The sequence below is a fragment of the Telopea speciosissima genome, unplaced genomic scaffold (assembly GCF_018873765.1).
Source record: "Telopea speciosissima isolate NSW1024214 ecotype Mountain lineage unplaced genomic scaffold, Tspe_v1 Tspe_v1.0101, whole genome shotgun sequence".
In the NCBI taxonomy this organism is placed as follows: Eukaryota; Viridiplantae; Streptophyta; class Magnoliopsida; order Proteales; family Proteaceae; genus Telopea; species Telopea speciosissima.
The window spans coordinates 82,098-104,793 of NW_025317437.1; the positions used below are offsets into that span (position 1 = coordinate 82,098).

Below are 22,696 nucleotides of genomic sequence, written 5' to 3' on the forward strand. Positions count from 1 at the left end.
TGTAAGCGTTGAAGAAGATCTGGTTTTGTGTTTGGTGCCGGTAGACTTGCTGGAGATCTACTCAGCGTCTCCCCCTCCCATTGACCTATTGCGCCTTGCTAGGTTATCTCTACTGTAGAGGGGTCGAACTCCAAGCACTAAGTACCGATTGCAACCTGCCTTTGCAGCTGTGTAACTTGATCCATCCACTCTTGTTTCTCTGGCGACCTCTCGTGACCTAGCTCAGTGTAAATCTCAACGGCAGATCTCCTGGTTTTCCCAATCCCAATCAAGGAGGAAGAAACAGTGTGGTGCGTCGGTACTGATGTTCAAGGGCAACAACCTCACCTCCAGGATTTTCGAGGGCCAAATTCGCACGCCCCCTCCCGGCACCAGTGTATGGGTTTTCTTTTTCGTTGTCCCCTCTCCTTTTTTGAGGCTTATATGTAGGTGATGCATTGTCTCAGTCGTTTTTTGCATGGATACACTTGATACTCATCTTTGGTATATATAAGGAGTATTAAAATAGTTATTGCTAGTCTCTGATATGTCTTCTCTTGGATTAGTGTCGTCTCAATAATGGTTTGAATATAAAGGTCGATCATGTTATGCTATTATTTTGGCTAGAACGCGAAAAAAATTCCTGACCTTTATGATAATTCGCGGTACTCTACCCCTGAATCCTAACAATTCGGTGATTTCTTCTGATTTTCTAGTATTTTATGCATATCCTCCATTCCATTAGTTGTCCGTTGGCCAGAGCCACTAAAAGTGTTGAATATGATGCTTATAACTTCAAATTAAGCATATTTTTTCTGCCTAGTCATTTAGTATCAGAAGGGTGGTTAGAAGTTGACTGAGGCTGTTCCTTACCGCATAAATTAGCTTGGAGGAAGATCTTACCAATTGAGTTGAAGACTGTAAGAAGAGATTTTCTCATTGATTTATTGCATTGAAAAGGTGTTACATATATAGTTTTACATATAGAACCTCAACAGCCTAACCAACTCATGTGAACGGAAAAATGTTAGTTGTACAAGTGGATTGGTATTTAAGTGGGTAAGGTTAGTGTGCTGAGGTGTAGCATTACTATCCTTATCATGCCCCCTCAAGCACAACAGGGTCGAGCCCACAGTGAGCTTGCCCTTAAGCTAATGGAAATGTATTTGAGAGAAACCCTTGGTTAGTATATCAGCTAATTAATCCATAGTGGAGATATATCGAACCATTAATTGTTTGTTGGCAGCCATATCACAGACAAAGTGGAAGTTGATTTCGATATGCTTTGTCCGTGAATGAAATACGGGATTGGCTGTGAGATATTTTGCTCCGATATTATCACACCAAATAATCGGAGCAATGGAAGGAAAACATAGTTCTTGAATCAAAGATCGTAACTGTTGAGAACCGTGGGATCAATATTTTATCTCTTTATATCAGGGTTTTGTATTATTTCCATAGTTTTATATTATTTTTCTTTTTGCCCTCTTAGGGTTGTACTCTCATTATAAATAAGAGGACCTCTGTCATTAATGACAAGTCAATTCATTCTCGCAACTCTGATTTCGAACTTGGTATCAAAGCTCAAAATCTTAGAAAATCTTTTTGGTTTTCAGCATCACTCTCTCTACCGCTGCTACCGCTGCCGTTGCTTGTAGACGTTCTCAGCACCGTGCGACATTAAAATTCTCTTCCGCCATGCCTCCTCACTACGCGTTACTTTCCATTGCCGTTGCCACTTGGTTCCCGGTCTTCCCCCTCACCGCCAGACCTTGTAACTCCCTCTCTACTGCCCGACTCTCTCTCTCTCTCTCGCCGGTACTGCCTACCGCCGTGACCCGCAGGTCGCTGCGCCATTCTCGTGGCCCCTCTCTTGGCTGCGCTGCCGCCGTGACCCAAGTTGCTGCACCATTTTCCGCTAGCCTCGTCTTGCCTGTGTTGCACATGCCGCGCTACCTACCGCTGGCCTCCTTTTGCCGGCATTGCCATCACCATGACCCGCAGGTCACCGCGCGTCTACCGTGGCCCCTCGTCTTGGCCGTGCTGCCCCCAAGACTCCGTCATCATGCCAATCTCCACCGCGATATTCCGTCGCTGCGCCTCTTCCTGCCGGTCTTCTCTCGGTGCTACTGTCGCGACCCCCTTGTGTCAATCTCCGTCGCGACCCTCTGTCGCCGTGCCTCCTTTCATCAGCCTTCTCTCGATGCTGCCACTGCGACCTGCCTAGTCACCGTTCCTCTTTGCCGCCAGTTCTTTTATCTTAGGTTGCTGCCCACTTTTTCCGGCGTTAGTAATTTCCCGTGCTTGTTCCCATGGGCGACGATAATACCAGTGTTACTTCGACGGGTACTCTCCCTTTGCCTCCTCTTGGATGTTCAACCTCCACGGAGCATTCAACTACCCTTCAACTTGGCCCTATCAAGTTAAATGGCCGGAGTTATCTAACATGGTCACGCGCCTGTCTTCTCACCCTGCGCGGAAATAATTATGCGGGATTTGGTACTGGAGAATCTCCCAAGCCTACAGATCCGACTTCTACTGCTACATGGTCATCTAATGATACTCTAGTGATGTCTTTTCTCATTAATTCCATGGAAGCCTCTATGAGTCCAAACTTTGTTCTTTTTAAGTAGGCAAAGGAATTATGGGATGTTGTACGCCAGACCTCTTCCCAGGCAGGGAATTATGCTCAGATCTATTAGGTCAGCCGTCAAGCATGGGCCACTACTCAGAAGTAGCTCTCTCTTATTACATACTACACTACCCTCACTTATCTGTGGCAACATCTAGACTTCTATCACCCAGTTCCCATGGTTAGCCCTGATGATGCTGGTACTTTCCAGAAAGAGAGGGAGAAGGAACGGGTCTATGATTTCTTGACAGGACTTAATCCTGAGTATGATCAGGTTCGTGTGCAGATTTTAGGGCGTGATACATTCCCCACACTTCTTTAGGCATACAATATGGCTCAATCTGAAGAACATCGCCCAACAGTTATGCTGCCTACTACTACTCCGATTCAATCTGCCCTACTCACTACACCACCTGCACCTCTTCCTGCCAATTCCTTTAAAGGTCCTACAGCTCGTGTACCAGTGTAGTGCGATTACTGTGGTAGTCCTCGCCACATGCGTGAGACTTGTTGGAAGCTCCATGGGCGCTCGAAAAATGGGCACAATGCTAAGCCTGGCACTGCCTATTCCCAGGCCAATCTTTCTAATGTTTCTGACGCTATCCCTGCTACTGCTGCCCCGACACCCTTCTCTCCGAATTAAATGGTTGCCCTTAAAAAAGTAGTGATAGTTGACTACGGTACCTTCTCATTCCCCTATTTTCAACATTTCTCAGTTAGTTATTTTTCATATTTCTTCTGCTAGTCCTTTATGGTTAATTGATTCTTGGGCCACCGATCACATGACTACCAACTCTGAGGTTTTACGTACCTACCCTCCTTGCTCTGGGCGGGATAAGGTATGTGTTGCCGATGGCTCCCTATCGTCCATTTCGGGTTAAGGTTCCGTATCCTGTACCTCCCATCTCTCTCAGTCTTCTGTTTTACATGTTCCCAAGTTATGTGCTAATTTATTGTCCATATATCGTTTAACCAGTGAGTTAAATTGTTCAGTTCATTTCTTTTCTACTCATTGTGTGTTTCAGGATCTGGTGACAGGTGTAACGATTGGGTATGGTCGGGTCCGTGATGGTCTCTACTATTTGGATTTTGCATCAACCATTTTGGCTCCCTCTTCTGCTTATATCCGTCGTTTTGATAGTACTTTGACCAACTTCCTCCATTGGCATCGTTGCTTGGGATACCCCTCTTTTCATGTTTTGCGTTCTATGTTTCCCGATTTAGTTAAACATTATGGTGTGGAACAACTTAATTGTGAGATGCGCGAATTTTCTAAGCCTACCCGAACATCTTATTTTCCAAGTGATAGTAATAGTAAAATTCCATTTTCTATTATTCATTTTGATGTTTGGGGTCCCTCTACCATTGATCGCAATGGTTTTCGCTGGTTTATAATTTTTATTGATAATTATACTCGCGTCACATGGGTTTATCTCCTCCACAATATGTCTAATGTTTTTCTTGCTTTAAGTCTTTTCGTGCTATGCTTCGTACTCAGTTTAATGCCTCTGTTAGGATCTTACGCAGTGATAATGGCACTGAATACCTTGACCATGCTTTTCAGTAGTACGTCTCTTCCTATGGCATTCTCTCCCTAATTTTTTGTGTTAGGACTTTAGAGCAGAATGGCATCCCTGAAAGGAAAAATCACCATCTCCTGGATGTTGCCCATGCCTTGATATTTACCACGTTTGTCCCAATACACTATTGGGGAGATGCTGTCCTAAACAGCCTACCTTAGTAATCGGCTTCCCTCTAGTGTTCTTAACGATAAGGCACCGTTGTCCTTTCTCCCTGATCTTGCCATTGCTACTTCCCTACCTCCCAAAGTTTTTGGCTATGTGTTCTTTGTTTACAACTCCTCCCTTACTTGTTCTAAGTTGGATCATCGTGCTTTTAAGTGTGTTTTCCTAAGATACTTGGCCTCTCAAAAGGGTTATAAATGCTATCACCCTCCATCTCGCCGTCTCTATATTACCATGGATGTCACTTTCCACGAGCAGGATCCCTATTTCACGCTTCCTTTTCTGGGGGAGAGTCTTGAGGAAGAGCAAGCGTGCCTTGTTTCTCCTATGGTTTTTGCTAATATTCCTGATATTTCTGACATCCCAGTTCAGGGGGAGTCTAACATTACATTTCAGGGGGAGCCTCCTAGTAACAATAATAATAAGAATGATTCCGTTCCTGCCCCCTTTGATGTAATAACCTATACTCGGAATAGATCCAAGCACAAGGAGACCATGAGAGACCAACCATTACCCATTGTGGGGCCCTCCCTAAATGCGACCTCTCCATCACGTAATTTTTCTCTTGCTATTGATATTTGATAACACTGATGATCTTCCCATTGCCTTAAGAAAAGGTGTTTGTTCTTGCACTCAACACCCTATTTCTCATTTTGAATCTTATGTGGGCTTTTCTCCTTCCCATTTTGCTTTTGTCTCTTCCTTATCTTCTGTGTCTGTTCCACAGGATTGGATGGAAGCCATTAAAGATCCAAAGTGGAAGGCGGCCATGGTAGAAGAGATGCAAATTTTGGACAAGAATGGCACATGGGAACTTGTTCCACGTCCCTAAGGGAAGAAATTAGTTGGGTGGAAGTGGGTGTTTACAATCAAGCAAAGGGCTGATGGTGCGGTTGGAAGTTACAAGACTCGTTTGATTGCCTAGGGCTTTATCTAGACCTACAGGATAGACTACCAAGAAACCTGTGCACCTGTGGCAAAGATGAACTCGGTTAGAGCTTTACTGTCATGTGTTGCTAACCTAGGATGGAACCTGCAACAACTAGACGTAAAAAATGCCTTATTGAATATTGACCTTGAAGAGGAGGTTTACATGGATTTGCTTCCTGGGTTTGATTTAACCTCCACAATTGGCAAAGTATGTAGGTTACAAAAATCCCTTTATGGACTCAAACAATCTCCTAGGGCCTGGTTTGGTCGATTCTTCATGGACATGAAGAAATTTGGGTACCATCAAAGCAAAGCTGATCATACTCTGTGAAGCGAAATGGATCCCAAATCACAGCCCTGATTGTATATGTGGATGACATAGTGATCAATTGGAATAGTGATACGTAGATCTCCCATCTCGTCGATTTGTTAGCTACTGAGTTTAAAACCAAGGGTCTTGGACCCCTACGATATTTTCTTGGAATCAAAGTTGCAAGATCTGACAAGGGGATTTTTATTTCTCAACGAAAATATGTCCTCGACCTCCTTAGTGAAATAAGTATGCTTGGTTGTAAGCCTGCTGACTCTCCTATTGAAGTTTAGCATCAACCATCAGTTATGCAATGCTGTGGGAGATAATGTTGACAGGGAACAATACCAGAGGCTTGTTGGTCGGTTGATTTATTTATCTCACACCAGACTTGATATTGCCTATGCCGTGGGCATTGTTGGCCGCTTCCTTCATGACCCTAGGACATCTCATTATGATTCTGTTTAGCGGATTTTGAGGTACTTGAAATGTGCCCCTTGGAAAGGTCGTCTTTTTTCCAACAATGGGAACCTGCGGCTTGAAGCTTTCACTGATGCTGATTGGGCTGGATTCATTGATGATAGAGGATTTACCTCTGGTTATTGTTCATTTCTTGGAGGTAATCTAATCACCGGGTTTTTTCTCCGCTGATGGAAGGATTACAGGGGCAGCAGCCATGTGGTGGGTTGTTCGGCTCGACTCCCGGTGACTCCTGACGTCCGCTCCCTCTGCCACCGGTCCGCTGCTCCTCCCGTCTCCGGTAACCTCCTTCGTGCTTTGGCGCCACGCCCATTCCGTGTTTTTATGGCTAGATTCGAAGGCGTGAATTTCCCTCCTGATTGATTATAGGATGCCCGCCATCCGCGAAGGAAGATCATCCCCCTCGAATTCTTGACAGGATGGCCGATGGCTCTAATTCCTTTGAAGCGGCGCAATTAGCGGTGAGAATGCTTTGGTTGGGAGTATCTGCAATGGAAGAGATTATCCCTCGCTTGGGGCTTATGACTATACTATGGCGGTGAAGGATTTGCTGGCTTCTTATCTTATTTTGGCGAGAAAGAAGCGTCTTACGGAAGAAACAACTCAGTCTAGCCCAATCTCAGCTTATCCGGTGTCCCATGTTCACGATCTGTCATGGCCCGATTTCGCTCACCCGTGTGCTTTCCCCTGGCTTGAAGAACTCGATCTGAGGCATGCGCGCGGTCCGCTAAACCGGCGGTCGCCGTCCCGTCGTCATCCCGGCCGTTTTCGACCCCCTTAATATTGCTAGCTAGTGTCGACCCTCTGGCCTTTGAGGACCCCCTGGTTTTGTCCCGGGTTCCTCCCAGATCTAAACCATCGCCTCTTGCTACCTTCTCCGGTTGTCCGGCGCTGGCATCCAATTCGCAATTACTTCCTTGATTAACCTTGGCCTTGGCTTCCTTTATCCCTCTTGGGGTTTCCTCTGTCGCTCTTTCGGACGTGGACTCTAGTCTTCTGTCCTTTGCCTATCTGCCGGACTGGCGCCGAGAGATCCTCGGCGGCGGCCACTCTGGCGGTGAAGTGGTGAATCTTGCTCCTCCGCTGCTGCCTGACCTCGGCCCGGCTCCCGTGATGCCTCCTCGGTTAGCTCGAAGCCCTTTTTCGGTCGGGACCCCCGAACACTGTTTACCTTTGGCGGTCTTCCTTTCCAAATGGCGCGAGCTATTTGGAGTTTACGGCTCGCTGCGAATGTTAATTCTTGGTGCCGCACTTGTCCTCGTGATTTTTGGCCCGTTCCATGCGCTCTGTGGTTTATGGCCCTTGGTGGTTTAGTCGGCTTGATGGACTCGATCCCCTCGATGTTTTCTCCTGATTATCTGATGAAATGATTCCTATTGAAAACGCTAGCTTCGTGAAAATACTTAGGATGAAGTCTTTGCTCTTTCCTGGCGATCTTGCAGGCCCCCCGCTCTTTGGTACCCTCATCTAAAGGGTGGATGATCCTAACAGAACGTGAAGCGGTTTTCCTCGACTCTTTCCTGAACCTTTGGGAAAAGAGGCTCTGGAGGCTTCTGCGAGTTTGGTCTTCGTATTGATCGGGGCCTAGGGGCGTCTCTGCGGGGGAGATCTATGCCCTCCAAGCTTTGTGATCAAGGCTCTTCTTGAATGGGGAGACTCCCGCTCGCGGATCGTGTGCGCGTATCTATCGAATGTAAAATAATGCGCTCTGTCCTTCGAAAAATCCCATTTCTCGAGTCCCCGGGAATTCCGTTCTAACCGGCCCGACCTCTCGGTTAACGGACTCCGGGGCGAGCCTTAAAATTGACGAAGCCCAAGAAGTTCGGGCATGAACTTCACGAAGTGCTAACTACTGCCGTGAAACCTACAGCCATTTGCTCGGGCTGCTGTGGCTAGCGAAGCTGACTACGTGCATACTGCCCCCTTTTCCATCACGGATGATCACAGTCACGAGACATTGAATCTCTACCTCTTGTAGACGATGATTCGCACCGAGATCTCTGGTCGTTCTTGAGGTGGAGCGAAGATCCGGACTCTAGCTTCGCTATATCGAACCCGAGTGGAGTAGTTTGACCCCCATCACGGAGTGCTTCTTTTAGCCCTCCTAAGTGCGATTTTGGCTATCAGCACTGGTCAAACGATCGTTCGAGGATGGCCCCGGGAAAGAATCGTACCATGCTCATTGGTTAGTGGATAGGTGACCATATGCGAATGCGTCCCGGGTGATAGTGATTTGTGAAGGCGGGGATTTGTTGCTTTTGCATCGCGGTGGTGTTGCAGCGGGGATGTTGTGGGTAGATTAGGTGACATCTTTGTGATCCAGGATCTGGAATAAGTTTGATGAGTGTCGCGATCAACTGTAGGGGACATGAGTGATACGTCTGAATCTGTCGGGCCGTCGGGCAGAAGAGAGCAAGATCATTCTTTGGAGAATCCATATTGGCGTTATAGCATGATTTTGCAACCGTTCAGCAGCATCATTGTTAATGGGGTTTTGGTGATAGCCAAAACTGGTGACTTAGGAGGGCTAAAAGAAGTAATCGGGTAGATGGGGTCAAATCCATCGACTCGGGTTCGGTATAGGTGAAGAAGAGTCCGGATCTTCGCCCAATTTTCAAGAACGAACAGAGATCCGTGTGAAATCATCGCTCATGCAGTAGAGATTCAATGTCTCGCATCGATCATCCGCGGATGGAAAAGGGGGCAAGCATATGCACGAAGCCGGCTTCATTAGCTTGCCAGGGCGTCCGAGCAAATGGCTAAGCTCGCTGGCAGCATAGCACTCGCGGAAGTTCTTGGCCTCGAACTCTTCCGCTTGAAGAATTTGTAAGGTCGCGTTGCCAAGCGTGATGTCCGATTTGAACCGGCGAGGCCGGCCGTGTTTAGAACGGAATTCGCTTCCGTCGACCTCGAGAAATGGGATTTCTTCGAAGGACATGAGCAAATTCTTATCTTTACATTTGATCTTGAGATACGAGGCGCCACACGATTCGTGAGCTTACGGGTAGTCTTCTCCCATTGCTTGAAGAAGAGCTGTTGATCACAAAGCTTTTGTAGGGCACTTAGGATCTCCTGGTAGAGACGTCCTATAGGGGCCTGATCAATACGAAGACCAAACTGCTGTAAAGCCTTTGTAGCCTCTTTTCCCAAAGGTTCGTGGAAAGAGTTGAGGAAAACCCGCTTCATGTTCATGTTAGATCATCCACCCTCTTAGGATGTAGAAGGTCCAAAGATGCGGGTGTAATGTTTGGCAAGATCTGCTTTGTGGAAAGAGCAGCACTTCATCTGGAAGTATTCTTCACGAGCTTTGATGCGGTTGTTTTCAATAGGGCCAATCATTTCATTGTATAATTGGGCGATGAAAACATCGATGGGGATCTGAGTCCATCAAGCCGATTTATAACTACCAAGGGCCATAAACCACTCTCGGTCGAGCGCCATGGGAACGGGCCAAAACTCGTGAGGACAAGATTGTCGTAGCACCAAAGCAATTAACATTTCGCAGCGAGCTGTGCATGAAACTCGGAAATACGCTCGTGCCATTTCGCGGAAAGGGAAGACCGCCAAAGGTAAAATGGGCATTGTTTGGGGGTCCCCGATCGCTAAAAGGGCTTCGAGCTCGAATCGGAGGAGTGCATCAGGGATGCCGGGCTCGAGGCCGCTGCTGTTGGCGCGGTGTATGCCGGAGCAAGATTCACTCTCACTATCACCAGCCAGGTAGATGATAGGCTCGGGCCGCCGAGGATCATCTCGGTGCCTTAGTCTCGATAGATGGGCAAAGGACTTCATGAAGACTAGGAGTCCACGTCCTAGTAAAGAAAGCGACAAGAGGAAACCCTAGAGAGGGATAAAGCAGGAATGTCCGGCGGGGCCAAGGTTAACTGGGTTAAGTAATTGCTAAGGGAATTTGGATGCGCAGCGCCGGGACAACCGTGAGGTGTAGTCAAGAGGCGATGGTTTAGATCCGGGAGGAACCTGTGGGACAAAACCAGGGGTCCTCAAGATTGCTCGGTAAAGGTTGGAAGCCGGGTTGCACCATAAGCTTAGCAATATTAATAGGGAAGGTTGGAAAACGGGCCGATGATGACAGTACATGAAGCCACGAGACCGCTGGTTTAGCGGACTCGCTTTGTGTGCAGCCAGATGCCTTTGCCGATCTCGAGTTCTTTCAACATAGTCGTAGGGAAAGCTATGTGGTGTCCGATAGTCATGAAAAATCGGGCCGCATGGCAGTCAGGAACATGCTCGGACTAGCAGCGGATAAGCTCGAAGCTCGGGGCTGGACGGAGCTGTTCTTCCGTAAGACGCTTTTCCTTTTCGCCGTAAATAAGATAAGAAGCTTAAATCCTTCACCGCCATAGCTATAGTCATAAGCTCCTCAAAGCGGAGGGATTCAACCGCGATTTTGGTAACGGATGTCGCCTTCTGCTCCGACGAGAGCAAGCGATGATGTTCCCGATATGAGAGAAGCTGGGTGAGATATCGATTTCAACCAAAGCATTCTCACCGCCAATTAAGTCGTGCTTCAACAGTCAAGAATTATGAGCCATCAGGCCATTGTTGTCAAGAACATTGAGGGGGGATGATCTTCCATTTGTGATGGCGGCGATCGATCCTCATAATCAACTGTAGGAGGGAAATTTCTCGGCCGATGCCTTCGAACCGGTAGCCATAAAACATGGAATGGGGCGTTGCCGCCGCTAAAGTACGAGCGGAGGTTCTACCGGGTGGAGATGGAGGAGCGGGTGGCAGATCTGGCTTGCAGTAGGGAGTGGACGGTTGGGGAGTCACCGGGGAGTCAGGAGCCGAACAACAACCCACTGAACAGGGTTTGCTGTTGCCATACTCAACGATGAACTGATAACGTCTACGATCTTCACCAAGAGGGCCAACGTTAGGGCAACCTGCCTGATAACGAAGCCAAAGAGAGTCCAGGCCGCGCTTCTTCGCTTTAGGTTTCGGAGGCGGCGTAGGAGGAGGAGAGTCATCAAGATCATCAGCCTGATCAAGCCAGTCATTCGAGGATGAAACTGGAAGAATCATACCCATATCAGTTGGACGTGGATAGGTGACCATGGTACGTCCGTCGCAGTATAGAGGTAGAGTATCCTGGTATGGCTCAAGGCAATTGTGAGTTAATATGGCTTAAAGGATTATTGGGAGGTCTGGGTGTTACTACTGAAGCTCCTATGTGCCTCTACAGTGGGAACAAGGCTGCCATCAGTATTCCCCATAATCCAGTTCAGCATGACAGGACTAAACTCATCGAGATTGATTGCTACCTCATTAAAGAGCTGTTGGAGTAAGGCCTTATTTGTGTCCCATTTGTTAGTTCTTCTAATTAGCTAGCTGATGTGTTCACCAAGGGATTAAACTGTAAAGTGTTTCATCCATTGGTCTCCAAGTTGGGCATGTATGATGTATTTGCAGCAACTTGAGGGGGAGTGTTGAGAACCGTGGGATCAGTATTTCATCTCTTTATATTAGGGTTTTATAATATTTCTCTTTTTGCCCTCTTAGGGTTGTAATCTCATTATAAATAAGAGGACCTCTGTCATTAATGACAAGTCAAATCATTCTCCCACCTCTGATTCCGAACTGTAACCATAGCGGCTCAGTGGCAATAGTAGCTACAGCTATGTACTCAGCCTCTGTTGAAGAGCGAGAGAGAGTCTTCTGCTTTCGAGAACACCAAGAAACTAAGTGTTTACTAAGAAAAATACTATAACCAGTAGTCGATTCTCTATCAATAGGGCAACCTGCCCAATCAATGTCAGAGTAGATTGTAAGAGATAGCGAGGATGGAGAGCCAAAACGATCAAACAAAATACCATCAGTAAGAGTGTGCTTGAGGTATCATAAGATACGTTTAGCAGCTGTCCAATGCAGATCAGTTGGACAATGCATAAATTGAGCTGCCTTTTTCACAACAAATCCAATGTCTGGGCGAGTCATGTTAAAAATACTGAAGTGCTCCAACGACCCAACGATATTCAGTTCCCTCACTAAGAGGAACACCACATTTAGCCAATAGAGAAGATGAAGAGCTTACTGGTGTTGTGAATAGGTTTTGCACCAGCCATAATGGTGCTTTGTAAGAGGTCAGAGATATATTTCCGTTGGCTAAAAAACAAACCAGAAGATGTACGCAAGACCTTAAGACCCAGAAAATATTGGTGATCACTAAGATCCTTCAAGGAAAACCATTTAGGTAAGATGTTTATTAGAGCTCGAATTAAATCATTTGAGTTCCTTGTAGCTACTAAATCATCAACATAAATGAGGAAGTACAGTAGGATCTAGTTCAAGAACTCGGTGAGACCTCACTTAAAACTCGGTTTTTTCATTTACCGAGTCGAGATGGTAGGCCAAATGCAAAAGTGCACGAACTCGGTCGAGATCTCAGTTCGACCGAGATTTGACCAAATCAATGTTTAAAAGGGGCAGATCTCGACCGATCTGAGATCTCGCCAGAAACTCAACTGTCCCGGTGAACTCGACAAGGAAAGGGGCTGGTGAGGTGATTTTTGAGCTTTTGCTACCTTGTTTCGATGGAAAACTTGCCGGAGACGTCAATTAGCATCCAATTTGCATCAAACTTGCAAGATTTGTTACAGGAGACAACAATGAGCCTATTCTTGGGGTGTCAAGGCAAGAAGATGGAGGAGTTGACGATAATTTCGCCTTAATTTCAAAAGAAATGGAATCCTAAATCTGCTGATAAGACCTAGAGTTGGAGGTCCATTTCTTGATATTATGCTCCATCCAAATATGGTTAAGAGTTGCACAAAAAGCAAGCTTTCCAACCGTGTCACAGATAGAGGAACTGGCAAAGGTCATGTCGATCCAAATCCTTTCGCGGGAGAAGGGAAGGATTCTTCTAGGGGTAGGCCAGCATTTGGTCAGATACCTTTCCAAATTGCTGCTGCAGTAGGACACTCAAAGAAGAAATGATCAGTGTCTTCTACATTGTTCCAACAGAGGCAGCAAGAGGGCGAAACAAGAATCTGGCGGTGATGAAGAAAGGCCTGAGTTGGAAGACAATTGGAGAAAATCCTCCAAGCAGTGGAGCAGTGCCAAGGGATGTGATGCTTGAACCAAAGAAGCTTTCTTCAAGGGACCAATTGACCCTTCAGACGAATAAGATCTCAAGCTGATTTAGAGGAGAAGGAACTGGAATTGCTTCCTAGCCAAGAAACACAGTCACCTCTACCCATATGCCTGCTAGAAATGGAGCGAAGCTCGTTCCAGATGAGATTAAGCTCCGGAGAGGACCAGCCAGTCTGATCTAAGATGTCAGCTACCAAGGAGAGCATGTGAAGACGAGAAGCTTAAATGATTTGCGAGGTTATCGGGTGGATGAGGATCCCCCTTGGGTGCCAGTGGGCCAGCCAAAGATAGGAAGTGAGACCATCACCAATCTCAGAGTGAATTTTGTGAAGAACTAGATGGCGGGAGTCTAAGATCTTGCGCTAGACCCAAGAAGAATCAGAGGAAGCTGAAGCCGTCCAGATGGAGTCCTGACAAAGGAGGCCTGAGTAAATCCAGTCAACCCAGATGCTTTTCTATTTAGAGACAATCTTCCAAATGAGCTTGATGATTCTAGCAGAATTCACTTCTTTGATTCTTCTAATTACCAAACCACCTTCCTTCTTAGGGAGACATATAGCTGCCCAGCTAAGAGGGTGAAGGAACCTTGAAGAATCATTACCCTTCCAGAGAAAGGAAGCCAAAAGAGTTTCCAAATGGGCCCTTATTTTATTAAGAATAAGTTTAGGGTTTAGTTATATACATGTTGGGCCTTTGATCCCATGAGTCTATGTAATAGGCCACTTTTATGGGCCTAAAATATGGATAATAAGGTTACATACGGGATTAGTTAGTAGATTTATTTTTATTTGGTTAGTGGTAATGTGATCACTTAAGTGACCGTGTGACTTGGTTAAGTGGTCATGTGACTATTTAATTGTTATTTAAGTTGGGCTAGATAAGGAATCCATAAGTCCAACCATGTTTTGAGTCTATTTCCTTTGTTATTTCACTTTCCTAGTCAGTTTAAGTTACCTAATAGGTTAAGGATTGGGTTAGGCCTTTCTTTTTAGTGTAGGAGTTTATTTTGGAGTCTTTTATATAAGCCTTATAAGGTTGTAAGGGGGCCAAGTATTGAACACGAATTTTGATTATTGAAAAGCTTTTTGTTGTTCTTCTCCATTGAAGATTTTTGTCTGATAGACTCCCTAATGCAGATCCTAGCCTCCATGAATTGAAGAAGCCACCCTAAGCCTAGGGTTTTAGTAGGAGCCTTAGCTTAATTTATTTTAGTTCTATACTTAATTTTTATTTTGTGTTTATAATTGAACTGGTTTAAATTGGTTGCATCCAATTGGTTCAATTGGTGTAATTTAAGTGAAATGATCCTATTAGCTAAGAGGTTCTTATATCCTATTGGCTAGTAAAGAATCTTCTTTTATTTTAAGTAGTTTAAGTTGTTTTTAAGTCATTAGGACTCTATTTTGAGTCTATTTCAGTTTCCTAGTCAGTTTAAGTTAGCTAATAGGTTAAGGATTGGGTTAGGCCATTCCTTTTTGGTGTCTAAGTCTATTTTTGAGTCTTCTATATAAGTTTGTAAGGGAGGCTAGCATTGTATACGAATTTGATTAATAAAAATTAGCTTTATGCTTGTTGCCATTGCTGCTGCTTCTCTCTTCAGAGCATGGTTCAAAATCTCGCGCGGTTAATTTCGTATATCTCGAGCTTACCGAGATGCGAAATCAGGTCGAAATGAAAAAATACCATATTTCGTCGATATCTCGTGAGATATCGTGAGATATCGACGATATCTCGATATCTCGTGAGATATCGACGAAATATGGTATTTTGGCTTAAAGTGTCACGTGAAGGGGGGCTTTAATACAATATTTCGCAGATTTCGGTCCATATTTCGACCGAGAGCTGCATTTGCTAAGGAATTTCAGTCTTTTGCCTATTCTTCCACTCTTCCAAGCTCTCATCCAACACTCTAGCCATTGTTCAAGCACATTGTTGTCGGATTTTCGCCGGTAAACTCATCTGAGGGTCATTTAAGCTCATCATCCAAGCCTTTTCCACTATTTAAGGTAAATTCTATTCCTCTAAAACTATTTTTTTGAAAAGACTATGTACAAATTTTGTTGGATGGTGATGATATTAATATATGTTAGACACCGGAGGTCGATCTATAGCCTCACGGTGTCGAAATTTTTTTTTTTTAATTTTCTAGTTTTAAAAATTCATTTTCCTATAATTAAAATAGAAAATAATTAGGGGTAATATGACTTAGATGGTAATGAATTAAATATATGTTAGACACCAATGGCCGATCTACGGCTTCACGGTGTCGGATTTATTTTTCTGCTCTTAAATAATTATTTTAATTTTCGCACATACCACTCCATTGGCATCGGATTATGGTGCATCACAACCTTACGGTGGATATGGATATGAATCATCATCATATGGGCAGTTTAGTGGGGTAGGGGACTATGACTACCAGTCCTAGTCCCAGGGACATACTGGATCATCTTTTGTAGATAACATCTTTGCATACCCTAGTGGACCTAGCTACCAACCTCACCAGCCATACATGCAGCCAATGCCATCGCCTCTTGCGCCGGCGCCAACATCATATCACAGTGGATCATCTTCTTCACGGACTGGATCGATTGGTAACCCTAGTTTATATCCTAGGATAGGTTACCTACAGTATGTTGATGATTCCATTTACGTGACACTTGTGGATGACTACACTCGTTTCTTCTCCGATTCTATACCGTGGTCCACATATGTCCTTGAAGCGAGAGGAGAGCAATGGACGTCGATTCGGCGAGGCATGAGTGGGATTGATCCGGGGAGGCACAAAGAACTACTATTAGCGGTTTAGCACTTGTAATTTGTAACTTAAGTTGTGATTTCATTGATCATGAACTTGTGAGTTGTGACTTGCGAGTTGCGAGTCTTGTGACTTACTAACTTTGACACTTAGTGTATTACCTTTAAGGCTTCAAGCGAGTTATTGAATATTATGGAGTTTATGAGAATCATGGCACTCATCAATGTGTATTGGCTTTAATTTGATATGTGATGAAGTTAAATACTATTATTAAATGTTAACTGCCTAATCTATGTGTATTTAATTATTTATACATTAGGGTCGGCGACCGTATGTCAATCAAGGATGCAAGCCCAAAACACCAATTTGAATTCACATTTTTACAATTTTATGGTTTAAATGTGTTTATTAAGCTCAAATAAGGCTATCCATGAAGTTTCAGGCCTAGATATGGCCAAATACCCCCCGAGATGGACCCCCGAAATATTGCAAAAAAAATGCAATATTTCGGTCATATTTCGCGATATCTCGGATATATCGGATATCTCGGTAGGCCCGAGATACCGATATATTGCGAGATATAGTACTATGCTTCAGAGACTGTCTTGTGTGTCATATCAAGACCCCTTGTGAGTCATATCAAGGGTTAGGGCTGGTGGACTCCGGCGACTCCTTGGATCTTGTAGATCGGGAGGTCCTTCTTCTTCAATCAAGTTTCTCCGAGCTGCCATTGAAGAACCTGCAATTCAGTAAGTTAATTTACTGTTTTTATTATTTCCCCTCTTCCTCCTAACCTTCCTTTACCTTCCCTTAGATCTAATCCACACCCCCTCCTTCCATCACACCATAAACTCCATTAAACCTGCAACTCCTTCCTCAAGTAGGACTCCCTTATAGTTCCAGATTTAACCTGCACCCTTAAACCATACTTCCAGCCCTCATTCCCTACATTACTTCGCACACTCGACCTTAACCCTAGCCTTTAGTATTCACTCTAACCCCTCCATTCCCCCATTCCCCCATTCCATTAAACCCTAAACCTGCAACTCAATTCTGCCCCCTACAGCAGAATTTGAAAACCTATCCAAACCCTAACCTCTTTACATCATTAGGATCCCCTAAACCTGCATATTAAAACCCTATAAGTCCCTTTCCTAAAATCCGCCTCTAAACCCTAGATCTCACAAACAGTCCATTTTTCACAAGGCCTCTAACCCGAAACCCTAGATTTCCAACCTTATCCAAATCCATCCAAACCTACACCAATAGACTCCTAAAAACCTGCACATCTTTACCAAATAAAACTCTAGCTCGAAACCCTAACCCTAACCCTAAATTTTGACCTAATTAGCCAAATCTGTCCCATTCGGTCAATCCTATTACTTACCCTATTCCCCTGGTTCCTAGTGGGACTTGTCCTACCTAGGACTACATTAAATTGGTATCAGAGCCATGGAAGAACATGGCAACCCTGCTGTGGACCCCACACAACCACCCCCACCCGATTCCCTTGCTGTAATCATGACTATGCTGCAAAAGATTTCCACGGACCAGCAAGCACTTGGTAATCGAATGACAACAATAGAACAAAGGCAAGCTGTGCCTCTTGTAAGCAACCCTCTATATGTAGAGGAAGACAGATTCCAAGTTCATTCTGAAGTACATAGAACTCTGGGAAGGGATGAATATCATAGAGGTCATCCCAGACGTCACAGGGACCACAAAGACCATTCTAGACATGACAGAGATTACAGAGATCGACGTAGGTATGACATAGATGACTACAGAGAAGATAGGGACAGAACTACTGAAGCACCTCGAAGACCTAACTTTGAGGAATACTTGAGGTCCTACTTCACTAGAGATGAAGCTACTAACAGGAGGCTTGATACACAGAAGGTCAAACTAGAGTTGAAAGAGTATGATGGGCATGGTGATCCACAGAAATTCTATGATTGGCTTGCTGCCCTAGATGATTATTTTGACTGGTATGACTTGCCTGAAGATCGAAAGATGAGATTGGCACGTACTAAACTAATTGGCTCTGCTCGAGAATGGTGGCGAAAGACAGAGAGAGACTTGGAACGCATAGGTGATGCACTTACTAATTGGGAGGACATGAAGTATGACTTGAAGGAGAAATATTTGCCTAGACATTACAGAGCTCAGATGCAAGATCAACTCAATTCCCTTCGGCAAGGGACTATGACTGTATCCCAGTATATGCAGAAATTCGATTCTCTTTCCTCTCGTACTGATACCAGAGAGAGTGCTACTCAGATGTTATCTCGATTTCGGCTGGGATTGAGATCGGATATTGTTAGGGCTATTGGAGTTGTTGATGTTCTGGACATCAAGGACTGTTTCGAGAAGGCATTGAAGGCTGAAGAATTATTGGCTGGAAATAGAAGATTTGACTCGTCCACTGAGGGTACTATCAAGACTTTTTCAGCATTCAAGTCTACTACCAATGGTCACAATCGAGTTAGAAACTCTGCTGCTGGTCCTACTCGATCAGGCTACTCTGTTGGTAGTTCTTCCCGCCCTACAGGCCCTCCACGTGCTGATCATAAAGGTAAAGCTTCCATGGACAGCAATGAACCCTACAAGTGTTTCCACTGCAACGAGCCTGGACACTATGCCAATGAATGCCCACAAAAGCATAGACCAGTTAATGTGGCTGCCAAGGCAGAGGAAACCCCTGAAAGGCACGATGAGCAAGGTGTATATGCACTATCCCCTGATAGTGATGAAGACTACGAATGTTACCTAGAAGATATGGATGGTGGTGCTCAAGGTGTCCATACGATTGCTCCAGTTCTCATGGATGGTGTGGTTGATTGTGACGAGGTAATTGGGAACATTTCACAGGGAGACAATGACAAGCAAGTTGCTGTATTTGAAGAGGTGGGGCTGAATGAGAAAGTTATCAATATTGAAGACCCTATGGCGGTTGAACACATTGACTTTATGATGCCCCCTTGGTTCTTCGAAGAGAAGGCCCCACGACTTAAAGACCATATTCCCACTGTTCTACCCTCAATAGAATTCTGCCAGGGAAGTGTTGAAGCTGCTGCCCACATGTTGCTTTCCCCTCCTCATCACAAGGTTCGTGGACGAGTTTCTTCACACAAGCATGGTACTTGGACTCCCACTCATGATGTCAATAAGCTCAGCCCCAAGTTGCCAGAGTGTTGCATGGATTTCACCCATTCATCGGAGATGAATGTTTCTAAGTCGGGGAGAGTTGATGCAGATCCTAGTCTCCTCAAATTGAAGAAGCCACCCTAAGCCTAGGGTTTTAGTAGGAGCCTTAGCTTAGTTTATTTTAGTTCTATACTTAATTTTTATTTTGTGTTTTTAATTGAACCGGTTTAAATTGGTTGCATCCAATTGGTTCAATTGGTCTAATTTAAGTGAAGTGATCCTATTGGCTAATAGGGAATCTTCTTTTATTTTAAGTAGTTTAAGTTGTTTTTAAGTCATTAGGACTCTATTTTGAGTCTATTTCAGTTTCCTAGTCAGTTTAAGTTAGCTAATAGGTTAAAGATTGGGTTAGGCCATTCCTTTTTAGTGTCTAAGTCTATTTTTGAGTCTTCTATATAAGTTTGTAAGGGAGGCTAGCATTGTATACGAATTTGATTAATAAAAATTAGCTTTATGCTTGCTGCCATTGCTGCTGCTTCTCTCTTCAGAGACTGTCTTGTGTGTCATATCAAGACCCCTTGTGAGTCATATCAAGGGTTAGGGCTGGTGGACTCCGGCGACTCCTTGCATCTTGTAGATCGGGAGGTCCTTCTTCTTCAATCAAGTTTCTCCAAGCTGCCATTGAAGAACCTGTAATTCAGTAAGTTAATATATTGTTTTTATTATTTCCCCTCTTCCTCCTAACCTTCCTTTACCTTCCCTTAGATCTAATCCACACCCCCTCCTTCCATCAAACCATAAAGTCCATTAAACCTGCAACTCCTTCCTTAACTAGGACTCCCTTATAGTTCCAGATTTAACCTTCACCCTTAAACCCTACTTCCAGCCCTCATTCCCTGCCTTGCTTCCCACACTCGACCTTAACCCTAGCCTTTAGTATTCACTCTAACCCCTCCATTCCCCCACTCCATTAAACCCTAAACCTGCAACTCAATTCTGCTCCCTACAGCAGAATTTGAAAACCTATCCAAACCCTAACCTCTTTACATCATTAGGATCCCCTAAACTTGCATATTAAAACCCTATAAGCCCCTTTCCTAAAATCCGCCCCTAAACCCTAGATCTCACAAACAGTCCATTTTCACAAGGCCTCTAACCCGAAACCCTAGATTTCCAACCTTATCCAAATCCATCCAAACCTACACCAATAGACTCCTAAAAAGCTGCACATCTTTATTAAATAAAACTCTAGCTCGAAAACCTAACCCTAACCCTAAATTTTGACCTAATTAGCCAAATCTGTCCCATTCGGCCAATCCTATTACTTACCCTATTCCCCTGGTTCCTAGTGGGACTTGTCCTACCTAGGACTATTTTACTCCCCTACTTCAACTTGACTTAACCCATACATCGAATCCTAACCCTAACCAAACCCTAACCCTAATTCACCAAAAAATCTATTTTTGATCTAGCCGATTCACCTGTTCATGACAGATCCTGGTTTATTGGCCCCTAATTGGTCTTCTACCAATCTAGGACTACATTACCTCCTTGATCGCCTATTGTCCCTCATACCCCCCTTCTTGTTTACCATCGGCGCGGTTTTAGCTCCCCTCCTTTCCTAAGAAGCGGCCTTACATAGCCTATTCTTTGTCCAACCTCGAGAAGGTTATGCCTCTGAGGATGGATATAAGAGGTCATGCCCTCTGTTGTGGCACTTCGGATTCTTATACTCCTGGATAGCGCGCTTTTATTGAGAATTGAGATTGGGTTTGGTTGGCTTGTTGTGGCCCGGGTTTTTTTCCCTTTTACTGTATTATAATTGATTTGGGCTCTCCCCCCTCTTTTTGCAGGCCTTTGCCTTCTCTTTTGTTGGCTGGGGCTTTCTTTTGGTTTGTGTTGTGCGCCCTTTTTTTCTCCGTTGATAATGATTTTTTTATTCATCCAAAAAAAAAAAAAAATCTTTACATTTATTTTTTGATTTTTCTGGCTAAGTTCAGAAGAAAAATTGTATTACCTGCCATTATGCAGATTTTTAACACTTTTGGAATGTCAGTCCATTTATTTAGGCTTATTCTGTGTTGCTGCCTCTTGCACCATTGTATAAGCATGCATTTGATAAACAGCCATGTTGCAGCAGGTCAGTACCAACCTAAGACATAATTTTGATGCTGACAGGTTTATTGTACTAGGCAATTCTATGAAAATTTAGTCCCAAGTTGTACCATATATGATATTGAATGTCCAGATCTTTCGTTCCGCAAGTTCACCGATGATGGTCAGTACCTCATAAGTTTCAGCAGGAATCATCAAGATCTGATTGTCTATCGACCAACATGGTTGTCGTTTTCATGCAACGAAGAAGATTGTGATTCTTGTGATCTACCCTCAAAAGCAAAGAGATTTGAGAGCTTCTTCACTCAATTGTACTGTGTGTCACTCGCATCTAGTAATGAGCTTATCTGCAAAGACTTCTTTCTGTATGTGGAGAGTAATAAGTTTGGATTGTTTGCAACTTCCACTGCACAAGTTCATGATGCACCTGCTATTGGAGGAGCTATTCAGGGAATTCCATCTATAGAAAAGATAACTTTTCACCTTGTGAGGTTTGTTTTGGTAGATGATTCCATCAGTAATTTTTCAGATATCCTTTAAATTGTATTTTAGCCTGTTCATGATAGGGTACTTTTTTTTTTTCCTGATATCCTTTGTAATAATTAGAATGGAAGATGGGGTCATACTGGATGAGAAGGTATTCTGCAATGATTTTGTGAATTTGGCCCATAGCATGGGCGTTTTCTTATATGATGATCTACTGGCTATTGTGTCCCTTCGGTATCAAACTGTACATATTCTCCAAATCCGGGATTCCGGGAACTTTGTAGATGTGCGAGCTATTGGGACATTTTGCCGAGAAGATGATGAACTTTTTCTTAATTCCCATGCTCAGGCAAGTAAATCACTTGGTGATATATTTTCAATAGCTTGATAGAGTGTGCTCAATCTCAAAATACATTGCTCTAACCTGAATGGTCAAATTCATTGTTTTTCCTCTCCCCCCTGACTCTGTCCTCATTTATATCATGGATTTATGATCTCATTGCCTAGCTGTGATACTGTTTATAAGTGAGGTTGAGTGTTTTTCTCAGGCCAGTGAGAGCACCCTTTTTTTAAAAAAAATCTTAGATCTACCATAAATGCATTGGGAGGAGCATCCTTATGGCTTCCCTTGGGGCACATGAGAGAAAACGATGCAAGGATTTTTCAATACTTATACCCGGCGAATGTAAGAGACTCAGGATCAGCCTGAAACGCGTGGTTGCTCCTCCCATCTTGTTAGAGAGTAGATTCTTTTTCATCATTGAGCACCCTTTGGGCTTAGCATCCTTTGTGAGATGTACTCTCGTAGTCCTATATGTAGTATTGGGGGTTTGTATAGTCCACTATATATCCCTTATTTAAAAAATAAATCCCATGTTCAGTTGAGTAGGCGATTCTAAAACTGTGATCCCATATCTTTCTTGCAAAGGAAGTCGCAACAACTTGTATTTTCTGGATAATAAAGAAAACAGCAATTGAGAACCTGATCAAAACCTAGAAGTCTC

The 22,696-nt window shown here is 44.2% G+C and overlaps 1 protein-coding gene across 2 annotated transcripts; it reads left to right on the forward strand.

Moving 5' to 3' along the window:
- The first annotated feature begins 276 nt into the window (after positions 1 to 276).
- Positions 277 to 22,245, forward strand: LOC122647637 (light-mediated development protein DET1-like). Of its 2 annotated transcripts, XM_043840991.1 has the most exons (4): positions 277 to 376; positions 21,270 to 21,697; positions 21,813 to 21,843; positions 21,938 to 22,053. In XM_043840991.1, exons 1-4 carry the CDS (start codon positions 305 to 307, stop codon positions 21,974 to 21,976), a joined length of 570 nt encoding a protein of 189 aa, XP_043696926.1. In that variant the 5' UTR covers positions 277 to 304; the 3' UTR covers positions 21,977 to 22,053. The 2 variants fall into 2 exon arrangements, with proteins under 2 accessions (XP_043696926.1, XP_043696925.1); XM_043840990.1 differs by having other exon boundaries at positions 278 to 376; positions 21,813 to 22,245.
- The last annotated feature ends 451 nt before the right edge of the window (positions 22,246 to 22,696 follow it).